Consider the following 11,566-nt stretch of genomic DNA (forward strand, 5'->3'; position numbering starts at 1 on the left):
CGCTGTCTTATCTTTGCACTTGTGGAATGAGGGGCATGCAGGCTCGGTCGGGCCTACCTGTTTACTCTGGGGGGGCTTCCTCTATTGTCCCCCCCCCCCACCCCTCCCCCTCCCCCCCTCCCTGCAACTTCCCGTCTTGGAACTTTGGGCATTTTTGCGGGAGCTGTTGTTTTGGGAACGGGGCCACGAGCTCAGCATTCTTTTCCAGTAGCACCTGGGAGTCGTTGCCTTATCTTTTATGTGTGTTTTCCTGCGTTGAAGGTGCTAGCAGGGGGGAATTTTTAACATGGACAGATGGACCAGGTCATTAGTTTTTATTTTGATTTTTTTTTTTTTTTTTTTTTTAAATGTGTCCCCTGTGTAAAGATATGTCAAATAGTTAATTTTAATAATTCAATGATTCAGGATCAGTTTAACTGTATTAATTGAATCAATTTAACCAATTAGTTAACCAAATAAAACATGTTAAAGGCATATGTAAATTTTTTTTTTTAAACTATAGTGGCACCTCCGGACTCGACTCTTAGAGGGTTTAAGAAAATACATATTTATATCTTTTTTGGCGTATTGGCGGTATATCCCTGCTTATTCAAGAATTTTTGGGGTTAAAAAAATGTAAAATAAATAATGAAATTTAAAAAAACATTTTAACAAACCAATTTTAGGTTAAAAAAAACCCCACACAAAACAACCCTATATTTTAATGAACCAATTTTCGGAAAAAGATCGAAATAAAGACCGCAAACATGACAGTCCTCTTGATCATGTCAATTTGAAGACCAGAGCGGGCCTTATGTGGGCCGCGGGCCACAGTGTGCCCACCCCTGAGCGAGTTGGTAAATTCCATTGCTCGTGGCATGAGGTCACGGCTCCCGTGGCACAAAAAAAAAGCACGGCTCACTTTTGGCCGGCCGTTACGCAACGTGCGATAATTGAGTAGGTTAGGCGTACAGCTGAGCGGCTAAGCGCTTCACAGTTGCGGGCCCCGGCTTTAATTGTCTCGGGAGAAACGGGAGAAACAACGGCGGGCAAGTTCATTTGGAGGTTGGATGGCAGACACGCTAGTCGTTCACACATGAAATTGTATTAATATTATTGCCCGATCGGAAACGAATCTTGGCGCGAATGTCGGTGTTGAAATAGACATTTTTGAAAGTATTACTTGCTTCCTTTCATTTCATCCCATCCTTGTCCTTCCTTGCATCCATTTATTCTTCCGACTTCATCTTTCCTTCCATCCGTGACTCCTCCCTACTTCCTCCCTTCTTTCCTTTCAAACCATCCTTGTTTCCTTCCCAGCTGCATCTTTCATCCCTTCCTTCATCCTTCTTCCGTACCTTCCTTTCCTTCCTTTTTTGTTCCTTCCATCCTTTCATACCACCCTCATTACCTTCCATCTTTCCGTACTACCTTCCCACGATCTCATCCTTACTCAAATAAGTGACTTTAAAAAGTGTTGTTTTTTTTTTAACCCAAACTTTAAAAAAGTTTGGGTTAAAACTATGAATGTTGGTAGTAATTCTAAACGTTTATTGAGGGGGTGGTAAATTCCTGGCTGATTTCGCTATTGGTGTCAGAGCTTGCCCGAATCGCAAGGCTTCACTGTTCTCATTTAGTCCCTGAGGGTCTTGCGAGTGAAGAACCCTTTAATCCTTATTATCATAAGAGCTTCTCAATGAGATTAAACCCACCCCGCACTAATAAAACCACACACTCGTTAGCAACGTTAGCATCCTCGCCACCTGTCATTTTGTTTGTTTGTTTTTTTTGAAGGTGCTACTGGAAAAAATATGACCACAAAGACTTGTACATCAACGTTTACCATCCACGTGGGTTTGTGGGCGAAACCTACTGCATAAACACGAAGACGATTGCCCAGTGTGTTGCACTAGCATCGAGGGATTAGCGCTGAGAAAAGATTAAGCAAATTAGCCGCGATGGTGCAGCCCGAAATAAACAGTTACCGTGGAAGCGACTCGTGCAGAAGTCGGGATGTAGAGCACGGTGGTGTTTACAGCCTCAAAAAGAAGGAAATAACAAGTCGGGAGTTTCAGCATGACCACCTAGGTGAGTTTTGGATTCATTTCACGGGACGTTGTGGTATGATTTGGACTCCAAAGCCACAGAGAATCATGATCAGAATCTCTTAAATTCCATTGGAAAAGTCAAGATAATTCCCATTAGCTTTGATTGAACAAGATAGTAATTTCATATGCAATTTCTCATACACAACGATGAAGAAGGGCGATAATCTTTTTTTAAATGCTAAAATTACCCGTGAATTTTCAGATTTGTCGTTAGGGTTAGACGTTTTTTCCGACCCAAATGATATTTCTAAGGTTAAATGATCTATTTTGTAATTGCTAAGAATTCTCAAACGCACTTTTAGAAAAAAAAAAAAAAGTCCAGACAAATAGTAACACGTGATTATTTATGTTAAATTCTAGTTATTTACTTGCATTCCTAAACAGAATAAAACCCCACAAAAGTTTTGGTGGTTTGAAATGCCTTATTCCTTTTCAAAATGGTAAATTAAGAATCCACGTTTAAGCACTTGCCAGGTGGTCTAATACGTTTGTTAAGCACGGCGTATATATTTAGCTTCAATCCTAAAGTCAAATAAAGCTGCGAGCAGTGACGAGCGGGCCCTCGCAGCCGCTTTTTCACGCTCTGTCCATATTAGATGGGCTTGGAAAAAAGTCTCACATTTTAGCGTTGCCCATCTGTCGAGGATTACCTGAGCCTTCGATCAAGGCTCATTCGGGCGAATTCCGGAGAAAGAGCTTATCAAAGTTCCAGCCCTGGAATTCACCCAAAATGGCTGCTTCAAATCGAAATGGGTGACTTCCTTGAGAATTTGTTCGTGAATCGTGTTACGATGGACACGTCAGCCGAACGTTATGTCGACTAGTGAAAATGGGGCGCTACTGAGTGAGTTGAGAGGGGTCGTATTTGTATTTGGTTGTATTTAAATACATATATTTTCACCAGGAGGCATAGGCTTGCCAAAACTGATGCGTTTTTAGGCATGGTGAGCCCTGACTCCCCCCAAAAAGACAACAATCTGCTAGAAGAATGGCCCCTATGCCTCAATAATTGGTAGTTTTACTGAAGTAACTATACTCTGCAAGTTTTATGCTTCTGTTTTTTTTTTCTTTCTCTCAACATCCTGCTGGGGTTAGTAACCAGTAAGCAGGAAATCACATTTGTGTTGGCGTCTTTCCCAGAAGTCCGATCAAGTTGTCACTTGATGGCTGTGACTCAAGTAAACAACATATGTTGGCCTGATGCAAGTCACGTGCCTGCACATCATTAAGTTGTCCTCCAGCGCAACGTTTGTTAACCTATTGGGAAGTGTTGATCAACCGTCAAATATTATTTTGAACCGTCCAGACCTAAAATCACATTGTTGGTCTCCTGTGGCCACACGTTCACAGGTATTTTTAACCCTGTGCTTATGTCATGGCTGAAAGTGACACATCTTAAGTTGGTGGTAGTGGTAGCAGTAAACAAACACACAAAAAACAGTTTTTCAGTATGGAGCTTGTTCTGTATGACTTGATCATTGTTATCGACAAACACAATTAAAAAGAATAAAAATAAATCACATATTTGCAATTTTCGATGAAAGACAAGTGAATAATCCTCATGATTATCGCTGTTCCTAAGAAACTAATGTAATACACAGCAGAAACCATTTGGACAAATTCAAATAAATGCAACTGCAGAATATCAAACTGTCTTCTCCCCCCCTCACAGCCAATCATCAGAGATGAACGAGTTGGACCTTCGCAGGTTCCCCCCTGACCAGTCGTCAGGGAGTCTGCGCACCATCGGCACCCTCCGTCATGCGAGCGTCACCAACCCAATTCCATCCAAGCGGGTGTGCTTCTACAAGAGCGGCGATCCTCAGTTCAGCGGCCTGCGCATGGTCGTCAACAACCGCACCTTCAAAACATTTGATGCCCTCCTGGACAGCCTGTCCAAGAAGGTGCCCCTGCCATTCGGGGTGAGGAACATCACCACCCCCCGTGGGGTTCATGCCATTAACACACTGGACGAGCTAGAGGATGGAAAGTCCTACATTTGCTCTGACAGCAGGAAGGTAAAACCCATCAACCTGGCACTGGCTAGGAAGAAGCTGGCACCCTGGTACCACGCCAGGCCTGCGAGCTCCCGCCGCCGGACCTTGCAGCGGCCCAGGGCCTTCCCTGGGCGGCAGGAACCCGTGCTTGTGCACACGCCAAAGAGACTGGTGGTCTTTCGGAATGGAGACCCTACGGTCAAACACACGGTGGTGCTCCAAAAGAGGAGTGCGACGACTTTTGAGTGGATTCTGGAATATATTTCAGAGATGATGCAGTTCCACGTGGTGAAGCTACACACGGCTGACGGCAGACGCGTAAGTGCATCCATAACTTTTCATGTTTACCCTTTGGGTGGCAGGACGACTGACCCATATGGGATTTAGCGCTGCACTGTAAATGGCCGGGCCATAAGAGGAAAGTATTAAACATCTTTAGCGCTCACCCTAATCCCTTGCACTGAATTCTGGGATACTGCCATGTAAGGCTACTAGTCAGGGATCTGCTTTCAACTGAGAAGATCCCAGTGACATTCACAACGATATTTCCAGTCATGGCTCCAAGGGAAACTTCTCAATGAAATCGGTCTTGCTGTGTTATGCTTCCTGAAAGTGACATTTGTGTTTTGTTTGTCAAAGGTGGAAGGGCTCCCTAGCTTGATCTTGTGCTCTGGCGTGGTGGTGGCAGCGGGCAAAGAGACATTCAGGCCGGCAAACTACAACACCCAGAAGTCACCAGGGTCCAGGAGGCCGTCCGACAACCAGATGAGCGGCAGGAGACTGAAGGCTCTGAACCGTAAGCCCCATTCGCTTCAATCCAGGGGGGCCTTGGGTCATGTGACCCATGTAATCTACCTAGTATCACAGGATAAAGCCTGAGAAAGTGCTGACGCGATGATATCACGTATAACACTGTAGATGACCTACATAAGACGTCTGTGAGGCTCACTACTCATAGAGAGACCATCTTTCTAATTGTTTTTCTCTCTTCCTCCTTCATACCTCCTGGGTATACTCCTCATCCTACGCTGCTGCATGAAATCTTTGGACTTTATTTACACTGCTTCTTGGTCGAGAAGGCAAAAAGAAGTCACAATCGTACGGGTCCAAATCAAGAAAATTCTCGACGTCATCAGAGCGCTACATTGTGAACAAGATTCACAACTCCCTCATGGAAAGCTCGTGCGACCTGCCAAGCCACCCCTCCAACTCTTTGGAGTATGAGTCTGGAGTCGTCGCCGAAACAGACGGCGGAGAGCAGGACTGCATGCTGCCTGACGAGGATGACATTGAAAAGTCCTTCCGGGTGAACCAGGATGGCAGCATGACAGTGGAGATGAGGGTGCGCTTGACCGTCAAGGAGGAGGAGACCCTCCATTGGACGACCACCCTGACCCGCTCCAGCGTGGACAATCATCTTAACAACATGGCCTGTTTGCCCGAGCCAGAGCCAGAGTCAGAGCAGGATGTCTGTGCCACCACACCGGATTCACAAGACCCCATCTCCTTCAATGACACCATTAACAAGAATGAATCCAAAGACGACCACGACGAGGGGCCGCCATCGCTGGGCAATGGGGTTTTGAGTCAAAGCAGCTACGAAGAGGAAGCTGTTAAAATCCAGGCGACGTCTCCTAGGAGAGCACCAACCCCAGGACATAAACAAATCAGAAATAAGCAAGCTTCAAGAGAGAGCATTAGATCCATTGGATCTTACTCTTACAGCGAAGAAACAGAAAACGGAGCCCTGACGGAGCAGTACTGCATGGTCAAGCAGAGCAGCACTAGACCGATCCCCAAACCAAGAAGGCTCAGCTCTATGGAGACTAACAGCATGAGCAACACAAATGGCTCATTATATAAATCGGCTGAAATCATGCATATGGAATCCAGCGGGGAGGAGATCACGGAAACCGTCTTGCATATCTATGAACAGCAAACTTGCCAGGATAATTACAATGCTAATGTGGGTTCATTTTATAGGCCCGCTAATTCAGAAAAGGGACATCTACGCACAAATGACGAATTTGAACATGAGCCCTGGGGACCCTCAACAGCCTCTGAGTCTGTTAGCATCTGGAAGGCTGGGAACAAGCCAGTAACAGCAGACTTCCATTCTCCTAAGCTTAGCAGAGTAAAGATGAGGCAACGGGTAGCCAAGCCCACCATAGGCAAAGAAAATCAACCTCGACCCAAGTCCAGAAGGATCCCCAAAGTAAGCAACAAAGGCATTAGACGTCTTCTATCGCCTGGTAAAAGGCAGAGAGAAAATGTATCAGTAAACGTGAAGAAACGCAAGAAAGTAACACCGTTCTCCAGTGCCGGGTTCATCAGGAGGATTTACGGAAATAAATTCAAACCATCGAAAAGCCCGACCAAGCTCAAAAGGAGGATGACCAAGAGCACGGTGGGGAGTGCTGTAGCAAAGAGCACAAAGCTACCAGATAAAATGCAACAAAACACACTTCAGAATCCCAATGTAAGTGAGGCACAGGGAGAGCTGACCCGGCAGACGTCGGTGAATAGAGACAAGCATCATGATGTTAGCGAGCAAATGTCCCTGCCTGCTTTTGACTCCTCCAGCTCTGTTGCTAATGAATATGTCCGGAACTGGCTGAAGAAATCGCATATTAACCAACCTGCTGACTGCCAAAGAAAGACCAACAGGATAGAAAATCAGGGACTTATCCCTGCCGCTGATGGAGAGAATATCAGAGAATTAACTACGCAAACATCACCTGAGGATGTGCGGGGGACTTCTGTCAGATACAGAATCCTGTCCTTGGAAAACAAGATGGCTCCATCAAACCATCAGATCAATAGAGAAGGAATAAACGCTCACCCTAAAACCAACAAAGAGACACCACCTGCCAGCGAAACCGAAAACCACGCAAAACTACAGGAGCGTTTTCATGTTCTTTCAACAGATCTAGCTCTACCGACTCCGCCTGAAGAGAAAATGCTGGAAAAATCCAATCCTGAATATCACGTGGCCTGCAACCCAAGGTGCGTGCAGCCAGCAGGGAGCAGTCAAACATCAGATAATCACCCGCCATCTGCCCAGGCTTTACCGCATGCCCAGCATGTCATGAGAATGACTCAACTGCTGGAGGCTGAGGTTCCAAAGGAGGAAGAAACATTATCAAGATCTATGTCGATCAAAAAGGCACCTTTGGTCAGTAATGTGTCTCTGGAAAGGAAAATGTCCCTCAGAAAGTCTTGTATGGACAAATTTACCGTATGTAACAATGAAGAGAAAGAGCAATCACTCTTAGGTCCAAAAGGTAGCTCTTCTTTGTCTCCAAATAGTCTAATCTCAGAAGAGCAGTTGCCCTCAGTCAGTATGCCATCAAGTGAGGTTCCAACATCTCCAAATATCCCGTTGCCCAGGACAAAGGTGGTATCATCACCAAAAACCATCGCCAGTCCAAAATCACAATCCAAAAATTCGGCTTCTGAGCTTCCCAAAAGGTCCCAATCGTTACAGCGCCATCCTGCAGACAAGAAAATGTCTCCAAATGTAACTCCCTTGCCAAAGAAAAGGCAGACGCTGTCCAAATCCGAGCAAAGCAAACAGAACACACATTCCCAATCAACGGACCTGGCATCGGCTCCGGTCAGACGCAAGTCCAAAGGAAAGATGCTCTCCAGGAATTTTTCGTCAGATTCAGAGTCTGCCGATACAATAAGAAAAACCCCACCCCAAAGAAAGCAGCTGAACAGTCTCCAGGCCATAAAAGAGCCAGTATGTACAGATGAAACTGCTAATCAGACTGATGAGCTCCAAAAGCAAGATCAAGAGAAATCCATGACTGACACAAAAGTACAAGCACAGCCGTCAAACATCGTCAACCAGGCAAACATGCAACCTGTCTTTGAAAATGTATGCTACTCCATCAAGTCCATCAGGCAAATCACTCAAGTCAAACGTCCATCGTGCTTGGAAAAGTTCAACAGAGTGCCAGACTTCTCGTCCCACGTGGCCTCGACATTTGGCTCCTCGTCCAAAGTCCTCCTGGCGTTCTTGTCCATCGTGGCCTTGAAGGACAGCATCGCCATCCTCAACGTGGACCAAGTGAGGGCGAATGATGTGAGCTGTGCTGAGGCTTTGAGAATGATCGACTCTCTGAGGGAAATTGCTAGCATGGAGGACGCCCGCCGGTTGGAAGACAGTGTGTCGGCTTTACAGGAGTCTGCCTCGAGGCAGCTCCTGGACAGCTGGAGGGACTTCCAGGAGCTCGGGGACACACATCAAGAGGAACAGGCCATTGATGATATAATTGAAGGGCTTGACATACCCAATGCACTTAAAGAAGAACTAATGTCTCTCTCGGCTGGGTCTGTCAGCGCGAGTCCCAAGAAGCTGAAGGCTGATTCTGAGGGCTGCAGTTATGGGATGGAGGAACACGATGAGTTGGCTCATGATGACGAAGCACAGCAGAAAATGAACTCTTACCATGTTTTGCATTCTACTGAGGTACAAAGCTCAGAAGAGGAATGTGAGGACAAACCACCAGGAGAAGACTGCTATGTGGAACTCGATCCCAGCCGGAAGGCAAGTCCAGAAAAACACCAACCAGAGACTGAAGGCAAAGTGCAGAGACTGGATAAAGCTCAGCCGGAAGTTGAAGAGAAGGGATTGAACCGTATTGCGGAGGAAAGTCAATCTGGCCCTGACAAAGAGGAGAATGAGGAAGAAATTAGAAACGAGATGCAGGACATTTTGGGGGATGAAAGACTCATTTGTGACTCCAATCCAGAGAGAGGCAATCCTCAGGATCCAGCCATTGATGACAGCGGCAATGACCAGAGCGGTTGTGACGACCACACAGAGTCGTCAGCGCTCGAATACGAGCAAATTCGAAGCTCCACTGAGGAAGAGTTGAGCTTCTATGAGAAAGCGTCATGCTCAGAGGAGGAACACGGCTATTTAACGGAATGTCAAGCCGCCGTGACGGACACGAAATGTGACAAAGTCGCAGTTGCCAAAGATCTGTCTGACGAAGAAACGTCACAGCCTGTAGCGGTGAGGGTGAGTCTTCTGGAAAAGCAGGTTGCTGATGCCCAGAAGACAAGGTACAACAAACATGTCAAAAACGTCTCGCTTGTATCCGAAGACTCCATGGAAACATTTCAGCAGTGCAGCCTATCTGCCCCACAGTCCTCGCTATCCTTCAGCTATGATTGCAGCGGTGTGGTAACCGTGGAGCCTGAAGGCAACAGGGTCAAGTCTATAAGGGAAATGTTCCTGGCGAAGAGTTCCGCAGAAAATACAAAGCAGAGCCTGAAAACAGAGTCACCATCTGATATGTCGGTGAGCGGCGGATATCAATCCCGAATGTCGAGCGAGCAGTCGAGTGGTGAAGAAGATCCGGTGCGGAAGTCCATAAGCAAAGGCTTCGTAAGGAGAACCATCGAAAGGCTTTACGGGAAGAGCGATGCCATCGAGAGGCTTCCTTTGGCACCCGGAACTAAAAAGAAGCACTCCAACATTTTCACGCCCTTTCACACGGCCCGATGCAAAGCGGCGTCAGAGTTGTCTTACTTTAACTCAACCAATGCTCTGGACACCTTGACAGAGGCAACCCGCTGCATCGCTTTCAACGCACAAGTCGGGCCTCGGGACAGCGTTCCCATCGACGAGGGACGATGGCTCATCAGAGAGAACGCGCTGATCCGGAAATCCATTTCCGACCCGACTGGAATCAACAAAAACCTGGTCAACTCCGCCCAAGATGAAGACAACTGCGAGGACACGCAAGAGGACACGCCTTACTCCCTTTTTAGTACCGCATCCGAGCCGGAAGACCATAAAAAGTCCAAAAGGTGCACCTATTTCTCTTTGCCCCACACCAGCGACTCAGAGGTGTGTCAGGACGAACCGAGCGTCCTGGAAGCAAAACTGGAGAGCGCCGCTAAAACGAGGCCCGAGAGAAACGGTTCTGCTGTCGGGATGCCGGACAACAAAGTGCACCCATTGGTGGAGCTCCCGGCGGATGGTGAGGTGGTGGTGGTGGCGCAACCCAAGAAAGGACACGGTGTGGTGAGCCAAAGCCTCCAGGAGCCTGACGTGTTAGATCTGTTATACAACTTTTGTGGCGAAAACTGTCCCATCTTGTGAAGAGATTACCCATGAATATCATCTTTGGTGCCTACATTTTTTTAATGTTGCCATAGCCTTGGCATGAAAAATGACTTCCTTAAAGTTTTAAGTTGGTGTATTAAAGGTGTAATGGTACATGTATTCAGATTGTATGGTTCGATATTAAAATTCCCACAAGGAACATATTAGGTATGGGATGGGAAGTGTAATTAGCCACGTAAACGAACATGTAGCTCAGCCTCTGACTTGTGGACATCATGGCTTAGCGACATGCTTTTGGCACTACAAATTTTAACTGTTCAAACTCTTCATCGTTTGTTTCCTAAAAAGAACTGCTGATGTTGCACTTTCCTTAGAAGAAAATATTTAATAATTATTATTATTTTTTGCATATATTGGAGAATTTTTCATTAATGGGAGAATTGACTGCGAGCGGTTCGATTTTTTAAATTTTTTTTTAAAGGTGTTCCCTTTAGTTCACTTGCTGTACAAAATGTGAACAGAACTTTCACCTTAAAACCAAGGTACACACCCAACAAGGATTTTTCTTTACTTAGCGTTACACCCCTATTGTCAATATTCAGAGCTATCAGTGCAACTCATGTAAATATAGGTGTTTTGTTTTGTTTCTGTTTATGGTTTTTGCCTGTCGAGAGGAAAGAAGCTCTGGGAAGATCCAGCGTAATCTGGTTTTAAAGCACTTAGGAGAGATCAAGTCCCAGCAGATGTCAGATGTCAGGCGACGAGGTGCAGCTATGATTTGACCCATGGTTCGGGTCACACTATACAGTATGTTTTCGTACGTCATACTTTGTAAAGCAGAGTACATACGTCGATTTTTCACATCTTAACCCATTTTAAAAATGTGAGAATCACCAAGTGTGTACTTACTGCTTTTATCTTGGGCGTTGTACTCCAGATAACCACACACAGAACCATGTCCCGCGTCGCTCCTAATTGGCCCAACTCGGTGTTGACCACACGTATAAGGATTGCCATTGTAAATAATGAACAGGTTTAACATTTACGATGATCGGCTTTGATCGTTTTCCGAGTTGATCGGGGAGGAAACATTTATTTTAATGCACCACACGATAATCATTAGACACATCCAACAAGTTGGCCTTTGATCGCAAGGGAAGGATAATCCTCAAATTTGGCCTGATTATCCGTGTGTGTGTAACCTGTGTTATTGGTGTCATTAGATCATCAGATTGTTTCTAGCTAAAGTTGTGTTCTCAAAAGAGCAGTTTCAATAGTTGAAAATGTGGCAGCTGTGACGACTTTGTGTCTTTAAACTCTTGTGGAGGAATAATAATAATAAAAAAAACAAACATTTTCAAATGTCTGCTCATGTGTCAACACCACTGTCACTACCA

At 45.8% G+C, this 11,566-nt stretch overlaps 1 protein-coding gene across 2 annotated transcripts; it reads left to right on the forward strand.

Annotated features, from left to right (window-relative positions):
- The first annotated feature begins 950 nt into the window (after window positions 1-950).
- On the forward strand, window positions 951-11,531 carry LOC133396726 (oxygen-regulated protein 1-like). Of its 2 annotated transcripts, none has more exons than XM_061666857.1 (4): window positions 951-1,044; window positions 3,760-4,402; window positions 4,724-4,880; window positions 5,164-11,531. In XM_061666857.1, the coding sequence occupies exons 2-4, from the start codon at window positions 3,773-3,775 to the stop codon at window positions 10,203-10,205; spliced, it is 5,829 nt and encodes a 1,942-aa protein (XP_061522841.1). In that variant the 5' UTR covers window positions 951-1,044; window positions 3,760-3,772; the 3' UTR covers window positions 10,206-11,531. The 2 variants fall into 2 exon arrangements, with proteins under 2 accessions (XP_061522841.1, XP_061522840.1); XM_061666856.1 differs by lacking the exon at window positions 951-1,044 and adding an exon at window positions 1,578-2,067.
- Window positions 11,532-11,566: the final 35 nt, after the last annotated feature.

Source organism: Phycodurus eques, chromosome 21, assembly GCF_024500275.1.
Source record: "Phycodurus eques isolate BA_2022a chromosome 21, UOR_Pequ_1.1, whole genome shotgun sequence".
In the NCBI taxonomy this organism is placed as follows: domain Eukaryota; kingdom Metazoa; phylum Chordata; class Actinopteri; order Syngnathiformes; family Syngnathidae; genus Phycodurus; species Phycodurus eques.

Bases quoted from the DNA above. Each gene is read 5' to 3' on its own strand.
- LOC133396726 (XM_061666857.1), top strand. From the start codon at position 3,773: ATGAACGAGTTGGACCTTCGCAGGTTCCCCCCTGACCAGTCGTCAGGG. The intron at 4,403-4,723 runs GTAAGTGCATCC...TGTTTGTCAAAG, and splicing joins ACACGGCTGACGGCAGACGC to GTGGAAGGGCTCCCTAGCTT. The intron at 4,881-5,163 runs GTAAGCCCCATT...TTGGTCGAGAAG, and splicing joins GAGACTGAAGGCTCTGAACC to GCAAAAAGAAGTCACAATCG.